The sequence below is a fragment of the Brachyistius frenatus genome, unplaced genomic scaffold, assembly GCF_029030835.1.
Source record: "Brachyistius frenatus isolate BFR_SWC_R1_liver_20210118 unplaced genomic scaffold, ASM2903083v1 Contig_7, whole genome shotgun sequence".
Taxonomy (NCBI): domain Eukaryota; kingdom Metazoa; phylum Chordata; class Actinopteri; family Embiotocidae; genus Brachyistius; species Brachyistius frenatus.
In genome coordinates this window covers 1,977,873-1,989,726 of record NW_027210606.1, presented here as the reverse complement: position 1 = coordinate 1,989,726, position 11,854 = coordinate 1,977,873, and the positions used below count along the sequence as shown (strand labels likewise).

Sequence of the window (11,854 nt, the reverse complement as noted above, 5' to 3'; positions counted from 1 at the left end):
ACTGACCTTTTTTTTTTTTTTTCTGCAAAGTCCTAATTAGACTATATAGTAACCGTTTGTCTGGTCCAGTTAAAGCAATGTTCTTTTTGTTCCGTTTTGTTTTGTTGAAGTGCAAAAGCTTATTTGTTTAAAAGAGCTTATTGCTAAGTCGTTTTATGCCCATATGTATCCATCCCTGTGGACATTTCCTGTGAGCATTTCTGTTGTCCAGTGGATATTCAGCCATTACGCAGTAAACTTTCTTTAAACTGAAGTTTCTCACGAAAGCTGTAACGTGAACCCAGCCAGGTCTTCCATTGGTTTACGATTTGCCACCCTCCAGTTGATCAGGGGATGATTATCTCAGCAAAAATATCAATTCAATTCAATTTTATTTATATAGCGCCAAATCACAACACAGGTTATGTCATGGCACTTTAACACATTCAAATCCTTACAGCAAGACTTTACAATATCAGCCAATAAACTGCAATTAACTAAGAATAAACTGCCATTAAAGCAAAGTAAAGTTGGCGTGGCCGTGCAGTTTATATTGTTCACATTTATACTCTGACTGGCATTAAAAACAATTAGTAACAAGTATTGTTCATGCACTTATACAGTAGACTCAAGGCTGCACAGTTGCACATCAAGTTGACTATTCCCTTGTGCTTTATGTTTCTTTATCATTCACAGGGAGCGTTATTGACACCCGCTGAAACACCGGGGTCATCAAACACATGCGGGTTTTTGCTGCAGACCGTTTTTAAACGCTGAGAGCTCAGCGTTGATTTACGACAGTTGCCCAAACATCCAGCCGTCACAGTTTACGGCAGAGGGTGTCGCTCGCTGGGCAGAGGCTGAAGCAAGCAGCTGTCAGAAGGTAAAGTAGGAACATGTCACCCGCTGCAGCTGTCAAAGCTTCTACCAAACACGTGAGCGGACGTGTTTAAGTCAGTTCGTGTCGCTCTTTCATGAAGTCGTCGGCGGGTTTTGCCTGCGACCAACAAACAGCTGACGTCACTGTTAGCTCTCCCATGCTATAGCTACGAGTTAAACAGCTCAACTGCAGGAAAAAAAACTGTCCTGCAAACAACAAACACCAAACACCAAACACCTTTCTGAAACACTTCACGGAATCAAAAGTGTCCAACACGACTGACCTGATATATGAAAGTAAACGTGAGGTCAAATATAACAAACACGTGACTGGCAGCAAACATGAATATAACTTATTATTACACCTGGTTTTATTTTGTACTCTATTGTCTTGCATGGTTTTCCGATATGTGGTGCTGAAGGACACTCGCGCGTGATGTGGCAGGGTTAAAGGACATCAGTGGTTAAAGGACATCAGTGGTTAAAGGACATCAGTGGTTGATGGACATCAGTGGTTGATGGACATCAGGGCAGGTGACACTTGTGGAAATAAAGGCTCTTATTGACTTCACGTTGTCACTGAACTGAGATCAAAAGCTTTATCAATCAGCAGCAGCAGCAGCTGAGGCGTTGGGATGGGCTGCATTCAACTGTAAATCTGTCTGCCACCTCCAATATCTATCTGGTGTTCGTGGGCAGAAATACATCCTGGGAATAAAAAACGTCCCGCGGTTGTGAGCGTGTTATTATATCGGACTCAGAAGTCCTTTACAGACACATGGAGGACTTGCAGATGTGATTTGTTCCATCTTTGCTCCGTCATTCTTTTTTTTTTCCAACTATGGATGTTTCATGTCTCCAAAGCTGCTGTCTTTCTCTGAAACTTACAGCTGACCTTTGTAGTTGCCAAAGTCATTTTCAAGTAGACAAGCAGACCTTATTCAAATGATCTCAATGAAAGGGAATCATTATTGAAAAGCTCACAAAGCTGCTTTCTCATCAGTGAGGAAGCAAGTAACTGAAAAGTAGAGCTGGACAGTATTAATAACTTGCATAAGTCCCACTTATGATATGATCTGACAGTCCCGTGTCCTCTATCTCCAGGCGGGTTATTGTTAAACCGGGTGTAAACGCAACACGCATGCTGATCCAAATACGCAAATGTAGTGAAGTTGAAGAAATCGGCAACATAAATATTTGAGTCACCGACGTGGAGATATTTATGACCACGGAGAGCAGCTGTCATAATCTGAAAAGAGAAAAATCTGCTTTAGGTGCAAAGAACTGTTTTAACACAGAGCTTTGCAGCATTGAGTGTGTGTGTGTGTGTGTGTGTGTGTGTGTGTGTGTGTGTGTGTGTGTGTGTGTGTGTGTTTCAGTTTGCTGACCACTCCTTGTCTGTTTTACCCACTTAGGCGATGTGCATTGGACTTCCCGGTGCAGCGACTGTCCACGGTGGATCCTTCAAAGCTTTGCTCCCGGTGAGTGTGCAGACGCCGCGGACGCGACGCTTGAATTTCACGTGGGATGGTTTCCCAATGTTCTCCTTCTGTGGTTTCTCCTCGCAGACCGTGCTCCTGAGCGTGTTTATGTCCCAGCTGCTGAGGACTGTCGGACTGAGGGCGTTCTCCATGGCGACCGAGACGTACACGTCGGGCACGCACTCCGCCGCTTTCGTCACCTGTCCTAATGACACGGTTGCTCGAGACTTGGCCAGGTCAGACAGTCACCAACATTTAAATTGTGCTCTTGACACGTTTCCGTCTTTTCGCATGATTATGTAAAGTCGTCGTTTTGAAAATCCATTCCTCACGTCTCCGCCCTCACTGGCAAAAACAAGATGTCACATTCACACAGGAAATCATTTTAGCTCATAAACTGCATCACCTTGCAAGACAAACTTAGCTTTTCATTGCTGCCCTTCAGTCAACAGCATGATGTATTTGTTTCCGTCTTGTTGGATGCACTAATCAGTTTATCATTTATTCTTTTCTCCCGCGTCACAGGGGTATTGTGGAAAAGAAGCTAGCCGCTTGTGTCAACATTGTCCCAGCAATCAAATCTATGTAAGTCTTGAAACAGCTGCTTTTCACCGTCGTGTCGTCTGTGTCAACGTTTTCAGTGTGAACTGGGTGTTTTTTGACAGACACGTTATAAATGAAGGGTTCTGTCAGGCAGGACATCCCAGGATGTGAAATCAATCGTGATTTTTGTCCTGTAGAAATGACGACCTGTCTTGCTCCTTCAGATACGAATGGCAGGGGAAGATCGAGGAGGACAACGAGGTGCTTCTGGTGAGTGCTGGCTACGTCTGGTGAAATGTTACTCTGTCCAATTTCAAGAGAAATGCAATAAAATCCAACTTAGAGGCAAATACTGTCACTGCTGTTATTGTTTCAAACACTATAATTGCGACAGCTCCATCTATGACCAAAACTGCGATTACTTTCAGCACAGCTACAGTTGCTGCAGAAAGTATTCACACCGCTTCAGTCTGACCACACTTGATGACATTATGCATTTAAATTGAAATTGAAATGGATAGATTTGGCTTTTACTCTTGCAGTCTACACTCAATAAATCAAATTGACATTGTGAAAAGCAGTTGTTGGAAATGTTTGCAAATGTATTCAAAATGAAAAGCTGCATTCTCTCACTGAAAAAAAGTATTCAGACCCTTCGATATGAAAGTCCAAGCCGTGGTCGGGTCCATCCTGTTCGCTGGAATAATAACTATAACTGAAAGGGGGGGAAAGGGGGGCATTTATAAAGGCCCGCACTTCTGTATACATGATCCCACAATTCACACTGCGGGTCTGGACAAACATCAAACCATCAAGTCCAAGCATTTCCCTGCAGACCTCCACAGTAAAACTGTGGCGAAGCATAGATCAGAGCAAGAGTCTAAAAGCATTTCTGAAGCCGAGGGTTCCCTGGAGCTCAGCGGCCTTGATAATTGTGACATGAAAGAAACTGGGAATGACGAGGACAAACGGAGACACATTTTCTGATCATTTAGGACAGATTGCAGGGTGTTTCCAAAGGTGCTCCCTTTGACAGAATGTGTCGTAACGGCGCCTCCAACCTCCCTCACCAGACATGTCAGACAGCTGTTCCGTATATTTGAACCGTGACCGACGTTGGTTTGCTCTTTCGTGGCCTCCATCTCTGAGAGACGAGTGAGCCGGTTCTTGACTCAGAATGTGACTCGTCAAGTGTCTGATGAAGTGAGTCGTTTTGACCGAGCGTCTCTCCTCATTCAGATGATTAAAACAAGGAGTTCCAAGGTGCCTGCTCTTGCCGAATATGTCCGGTAAGTTTACATTTCATCTCACCACAAAAATCCCCTCGCTCTCCATCCTAAGTGTTGATCGTCTGCTCCGTTATCTGCCGTGACTCAGCTAAAGAGTATGACTTGATGTAGAGAGTGGTGTACTACGAAGCGAAATAAGTGGGTTAGCGGGCTATGCTGAGACGAAAGCCAGGGTTGTCAGTGGACAGAAGGACACTCTCTTCTAACCTGGCCCGATCACCGTGGTAACTTATGCTGCGACCCTGACCTGGCCCGGAGCAGGTTATGTTCGAGACATCAGACCAGAACTTACAAAAAGTACCACCTACTGACCGATCAGTTCTCGGAAAAATGTCACCACCATGTCGTAGAAGATCCCGCGGAGAGTGAGACGGTCCTCTGCGGGGGGGGGGGCAGAGACAGACAAAGCTCTTTGGTGTCCCCTGGGATTTGTATATAAGATATAGATTCATTTCATAGTGTTTTTTACTGATATCATCCTACAACAGAGACTGATTGAAGCACATAAGATCTGATAGTAACCCTACTTACCGCTTTGAATTATGTTTTTACATTTATTTCTCGTTTGTTCTTCAGTCTGTTTGACACCTTCGGGGCTGCAGGTGAAATGATGAGACCGAAACCTCATACACGTCATGAGAGTACATCTAATTATTGTCAGATCTTCTCGTGCACATTATGGTCAGGTGATATTATTGAGCCTTTCAACTTCAGCTATACATTCATACAGTCAGAGACTTTATAGCAGCACATCCTTCCAGCATTCAGCAGCTGTGCTGCTTTCTGCTCAGTTATGTGTTTAACTTTTAACTTCATTTTTTTTTTTTATTACTATAATTTGCTCCTTGTTGGCAAAATATGTCGCTCTGCTGTCAGTGCACTTGTCCATGTTCGTGACTGGTCAGGAGCTGGGTTGACAAAGAACGTTGATAACCACGTTCGTGGTGCCGATTATCTCCGACTGCGAGTTTCCGCTTCGTCGAGCCAGCTCAGACGGAGGAAGTCTGGGTGTTGTTGAACTTGCTTCGTAGTGCACCCCTCCGGTGTCCATATGTTCTGCGTGCCCGCCTGCGAACTCGGTTGACTGATCCCTGTTATTGTCCTCTTCAGCTCTAACCATCCTTATGAGGTAGCAGAAGTCATCAGCTTGCCTATCGACCAGGGCAACCCGCCGTACCTCAAGTGGATAGGAGACATCGTACCGGAGTAATCATGGTGGATGGATGTGAAAATGAATCCGATTTCACGTGAAATGTCTTTTCAAACACACATCCAGTGCTTCAACAGGTTAAACACACTCTGAACACTAACGTTCAAATCTGTTATTAACTGCATGAAAGGTAAATCAGGTAAAACAAAGCCTAAATGCTAAATGTGTGAATTTTGTTTTCTTTTTTTCCAAATGAATAAAGAAATATTTTCTATTACAATTTGGTGCAGCAATGTTTTGAGCCCCTTACTTAACTAATGTGTTCCCTCTAATGTGTTGACCTCTAGAGGGAAGCATTGGTCTGTCATGTTCATAGTTAACACGGTGCAGAATAAACTGCTTCAGCTTTCACTTGTTCAAACCTTAAAAAAAATCTTATTTGGTTAGTGAAGGTCACTTTAAGAAATAAAGCAGAGGACTGTTCGCCATTGGTTTTAAATAGTTCTTGGTGAACATGTTATGACAATGTGACAACAGTAACATACATTACAGGTCATATACATATTGCATACATGTACATTGTGCAGCAGTTTAAGTCACATGGTTGCATACAACACCAGGTTTCACTTTACTCGTATTTACTTATCAACATTATCTGTAAACATGTATTCAGCCCACTATCACCACATTACACTCGGCTTTAGTGCTTCACCTGAGCTCTGATAACATGGCTCATAATACAACATCTTAATACTGAGGGGAAAAAAAGCAATGCTGTTGCAAGTCGGCCTTGTATTAACCTACCACTCTGGGGTTTGACATACATCTATAAGACATGAAATATAGAGTTCACAATACACCACAAAACACAAATCTACTATTTTAACCATCATAACTGATCCAGTTTCTATATATTGACTGCGTCAATATATGTTGTCACTGTGCATGACGTAGTGCACCTTTAAAGTCCCCCTCCACTCAAAATGTTGTTTTTCTTGTTCCAATACTGTTTTTATTGAGTTTCACTGTGCAGCGTGGTGTCTGTGCAGAGTTTGCTACTTGAAGGCTATTTTCACATTAACTTGTTGACAGTCCAACGTTCCTCTGCTAACTATAAGTGAGACTTAAAGGGGCGGGCCAGTAAGCTTGATTTGAGACATCACAAGCCAAATCTGTTCCAGTTAAACTTCCAAAAGTATGATGTGGAAACTTGACGGCTCCAGTGAACGTGTGCCGAGAATGGGCTCTACAGTGAAGTACTGTATGAGACATCTTGTGTCCAGCAGTTCAACTTTTGAAATTAAATACATTTGCATATTCATTGATTCTGGAATTTTGAAAAAAGAGTGGATGTAAGATAATACTAGATCATTTAAGGATTTGTACAAGAAAATTGCATGTTTTTTTGTGGGAAGGTCAAAATCAGACACAAATTATTATTCAATGTCTAGTAATTTATATACACATTAAAACATGTCTGGAGGGGACCTTTAAAGAAAAGACCTTTGCTAAAAAAGGACACCGAACACACACAGTATATTAAAAGCGAAGTAAAGGGAAATGTGTACTTGTATCCATCACAAACAGAAGTAATTATACGTGAAGTCAAAAGATTTAAATATATCTTGTCCTTTACATCTGAATGTTTCATTTAATATGCGCTACCTATGCGAGGAGGAGCAGACGGGGACATACAGAAACAAACACAGGTGGTGAGCTTAAGCAAGTTGTCAGTTAACCTTCAAATGAGGAAATGTCATTACTTAGCTGCTCTGAAGAAATATAGTGACTGAATTGTGTTCATGTTCAGCTCCATGTATGGATGTTCAGGCGTGTGGCACAAGACGTGTTCAAGTTGTTGAAGCCACCCTGGACCACCCAGATGTACATGGTGACACCAGTCTCTGATGACCGTGGTGTAAAAGATAGTGTTCTGTCAGTTTAAAGGGACCATAGCTAGCAGAACATTCTCAAGATTAAGACGGAGAAATTAAAACAACCAAAACATCTATTGTGTTTTCAGGCCTCTGTGCCGGTGATAGCCATAGCTTTTTGTTTTTTGGGGGTTGTCCGTCTATCCTCTTCTTTTGATTGCGATATCTCAAGAACGCTTTGAAGGAATTTCTTAAAATGTGGTATAAATATTCACATGGAATCAAAGATTAACTGATTGCATTTTTGTGGACAAAGGTTACTTGAACCTCACAACCGTACCTTTCTCGTGAACACGATGATATACGTCTGGAACAGAAGGGGACATGGGGATCTTATTTTGCAGTTGTTCGGATACTAAACTGGTGACACTAATCTTGGGTGTCCACTTTGACATTATGAGGATTATATATCTTCCGTGTTGTTGGGTGGAAGATGTGTGCGGAGCATCCATGATCAAGGAATTTGTATTTTCTTTGCAGAAACATATTTGAAGTATTGTCAACTGTCATGACTACAACTGTTGACATGTGAACACATAAAGAGTCCTTCAAAGCTTCCCTAAGCTATTATATGCGTTTGAGCAAATATGGATGGAAACTAGGTGGTGGAAATACAATCACGAAATGGTAATTCAATTTTCTTGTTCTACCTTTCAGGTTTCCATTCATTTCAATCCAACATTGTTAACACCATGTCTGCTCTTACGGTTTGTTAAAGTACATTTTTTTATACTCACACAATGGCAAAAGCACTTGAATGGTACCGACAGATTGTTACATATTAGTGGTATAACCAAGTTCAAAGACTTTCGCATTGTATAGTCACATAAATGGCTAGTACTCAAATCCACTAAAAACATGCCAACATCTTGTTACAGATAGCTGATATCAAGTACAGAGTTTTGGTCCAGCAGTTCTTCGGGTTGTGACCCGCTGTTTCTGCTTTTACTGGCCGTAGAGGACACTGACTCAGCAGAATTAGAGCCTGGGCCCAGCTCGGCCCTGTGCACGACTTGTGTCCTTGAAACCTCTTTTACCCCATTGTGGTTTCCATTTTGGGACGTTTTGCACATTTCTCTCGTCTGCATGGCCCCTTCGGTCCCATTGGTTTCCTCTTCTTCGTTTTCACCGCAGTCTTTCATTTTCACATTGACGCTCTCGCTGTTTTGCGGTCGGAGCACGATGCCGCCCCACTCCTCGGTGGGTCGCTGTAGCTCAGTGCACACCCTGTCGTTGTTCTTCACTCTGCGTGAAGTGCGGCACAGGGCTTTCCGGAAGCCTCTCTTGAAGTTGTCCGACAGAAATCCGTACAGTATGGGGTTGGCACAGCTGTTTGCGTACGAAAGCACAACAACAAAAAAGTAGAGCCCTCTGAAGTCTCCAGGCAGGACCACAAGGAGGTTAAGGATGTTGAGGACGTAGAATGGGAGCCAGCAGAGGACGAACGCCGCCACAACAATCACCACCATCCGGGTGACTTTACGTTCTGATTTCCTGCGTCTTGAAGATGTGGCCTGCGCCCGCTTTCCAACACTTCTGACCTTCAAAAGAAAAGAAATGTAAGAACTGATTTTATAATAGTTTTTAAACACACTTAAACTAGTAATTTTCTTAGTATCTTGCCTTTGTTTGTGCTGAGAATCTGAAATATCCCTGTCTGGGAATTTTGCTGCGAGCCCAATATAAAGGTAGGTGCAACCTCTAGCTCAACTGAATCTGTTAAACGCCTGTTGTGGAGATTCTCCCGGAAACACTTTGCTGTAAATTGTTTTGTAATTTTTCAGTGCTTTGAAAAAAATAAAAACAGCCAACAATTGACTTCAATAATTCAGTGTGCCATTGTATATTGCCTTGGTACCAGCACCCTCCAGCATGATTTGTAATATCAGCAGAGAGCAGTGTAATTATATAGGATATTATTGTGTACCAATGTGTTTGCAGAAATAGTGTTAACAGAACATTGACAACAGGAGAAGAATGCACTTATTTCCAAAACCTGCACTTGCTGTTGTAATTGAGTTTCGAGGAGCATGTTCTCAACTAATGGGAGGTACGGAGATCAAAAAGTTCTGAGACAGCTCCTGTTGCCTGTGAAAGGAGAGCAGAACAGTGATGCGCATAGAGAAGGAGGAAGCAATAACTTTTGTAAGTAAGTGTGCCAAATTTTGTCGCTTGACGAACATCAGCACCTTAGTTTTTGTGACCACTGGTACGTGGGCATTTGTAATTTCACCGCGGACTTCAATAGTGCACATCACACTTTTTATAAATATCTTTCAGAAACAGGAAGGAAGAGGCAGGAAACAAAAAAGGAGAAATTTGGATTAATTATGGCAGCGTGCTTTGTTCACAAATTTCACGTAAAACGTTTTGAATTCACTACCACTCTCAATTGTGCTTCTGATTGGTCTCTTCTCCATAGCAACAGCAGCCCAGGAACATAAGTAGTGTTGTATTTTGAGTCCACAAAATTATGGACAGAACCCAATTTCTCAGAAACAATTCGTACATAATTAAAAGTGGTCCTCCTAACATCAATACATTTGTTACATTATTTATCTATGAGTATTAACAGGGAGGGTAGTGTTTACACTCAGTTTTACATTGTTTGAAATGGGGAAAGTAATCAACTAATCATATCTGTGTCGCTGTAAATGTACCTTGATTACGATCAGCAGGTAGCACAAGCAGATGACCAGCAATGGGCAGAAGAAGCCAACAGTGCAAGTGTACACAATGAAAGAAGTTTTCCACACTTCTGCTGGTTCAGGCCACACGATGCTGCAGTTCCCATAATCTTTCAGCACGTCTGCAAACACAACCACCGGCAGCACCACTACAAAGGACCCTGCCCAAACTGTGGCACTGATAGCCTTAGCCACACGGGGCCGTCGCCACCAGGTGGACCGAATGGGGTGCACCACAGCCAAGTATCGGTCCACTGACATCACAGTCAGACAGAAGATGCTGGTAAACTGGTTGATGGCATCCACTGTCATGACGACACGGCACATTAGAGAGCCAAAGGGCCATGAAAGCAGAGCGTTCTGCACCGCCAGGAAGGGCAGACCCAGCATAAACAACTCGTCTGCAATGGCTAGATTGAGAATATAAATGTTTGTGACTGACTCATTCTTGGTGTAGTTGACAATAACATGGATAACCAGAGTGTTTCCCACCAAGCCAACAACACACACTATCCCGTATATAAGAGGGATGAAGATTCCGGCCAAACCAGGGAGGGATCCAGGTTTACTTTTCGTGCAGTTTTGACAGGTGCTGTTAAAGAGAATAGAACCATCGGTTGGGTTTATAGGGAGAAGCGGTTCAGAGGGAGTGGAGAGGAGCAGGAAATGGGAGTAGGGGATGCCAGAGTTGTTGCTCCAGGTTGCTGTGGGGGCTCCCTGATGCAGCAAAGAAACCTGGGTGGCCTGGATGAGCTCCATAGAGGCGTTAAGCAATATGAGGCAACAGAGGTTGGTGAGATCCCATCAATGACAGGTCAACAGCCCTGCAAAGAAAAGCAAAGGTAGTTAGTTTAGCACATGTTATACACAAATCCTATATAAGACACTGCAGGCATTTAAGGTGTCGTATAACATTTTGGAAAACACAGTTTCAGTCTTCACTGTGATGACAGTCTGGAAACCCTGTTTGCATTTGGGTTTTCTCAGCCACTCTGAACGGTGGACCAATTAGCCACCAGTGTGGGCAGCTAAGTGTGATCACATCGAAGTCAAGCGTTTCTCAATGTAGTTCAAACACTGGCAACAATGTCAGAGTTTGGAGCCATGTAGTGGTCAATGCAGATTGGTAAAAAGCTGCTCCTACTTAATTAACCCGAGGTATTAGTCTGTAGCCAGGAGGCAATTAGCTTAGTTAAGCACAAATACTGACAGAAAAGGATAACAGGTTGCAAAGTCCAAAGTTTAAAGCATGACCTTCAAAAAGTCTAAACCTCAATTAAGTTGCACAGTTAGCTTAATTTGTGACAATTTAAAAGAATCGTTTTATATACTTGTAATAGTTTCAACGTTTTCATAGACCAGAGATAGATAGGAAGATACCGTTCTCATATCTGTCCATGCTATATCAACTTATATCCTACAGCTTCTTAGTTAAACTTAGCTTAGTGTAAAGATGAGGCAACAGCTGGCCTGGCTGTATAAAGGAAACCAACTCTGCCTCCTCGCTCCTCCAGAGCTTACTCAGCACCATTATCCATCGTATTTGTTGAGTCCATAGAGAAGTGTACATGTGACTGAGGCGGTTATTACTTGTTCATGTTTTGGATAGAAGCAGTGATTTCTTGGAGTTGCGGCAATGAAGAAAGGACCCAAGAAAGTTGCGTCAGGTCATGAGCACAAGCAGATGAGTTTTCTTTGACATTTGTGGGTTTTTTAATTTGTCCCCCGGAGGAAGACTGTCAACCCCGAGTTGTGCTGTGACGTTCCGAGGAAAAACCTTTGGCCTAGTTTCTCGCACGCAACAAAACAGTATGTAGCTCCCCGCCCGCCCTACTTACAGGTTTGGGCTCCCTAAACTTTTTCTGTTCCACAAAAATTTGGCACAAAATTTGAAGTGCACACCAGTTTCAAG

General features: G+C 42.8%; 2 protein-coding genes across 2 annotated transcripts; one reads left to right on the top strand and one right to left on the bottom strand.

The window, feature by feature from the left end:
- The first annotated feature begins 799 nt into the window (after positions 1-799).
- Positions 800-5,601, top strand: LOC138615762 (protein CutA homolog). Its single transcript, XM_069689568.1, has 7 exons — positions 800-862; positions 2,274-2,339; positions 2,427-2,575; positions 2,865-2,924; positions 3,107-3,152; positions 4,122-4,171; positions 5,282-5,601. The coding sequence occupies exons 2-7, from the start codon at positions 2,277-2,279 to the stop codon at positions 5,379-5,381; spliced, it is 468 nt and encodes a 155-aa protein (XP_069545669.1). The 5' UTR covers positions 800-862; positions 2,274-2,276; the 3' UTR covers positions 5,382-5,601.
- A 2,253-nt stretch (positions 5,602-7,854) lies between these two features.
- On the bottom strand, positions 7,855-10,701 carry LOC138615753 (somatostatin receptor type 5). Its single transcript, XM_069689560.1, has 2 exons — positions 9,916-10,701; positions 7,855-8,796 (listed from the first exon to the last, which is right to left on the bottom strand). The coding sequence occupies exons 1-2, from the start codon at positions 10,699-10,701 to the stop codon at positions 8,128-8,130; spliced, it is 1,455 nt and encodes a 484-aa protein (XP_069545661.1). The 3' UTR covers positions 7,855-8,127.
- Between the last annotated feature and the right edge of the window lie 1,153 nt (positions 10,702-11,854).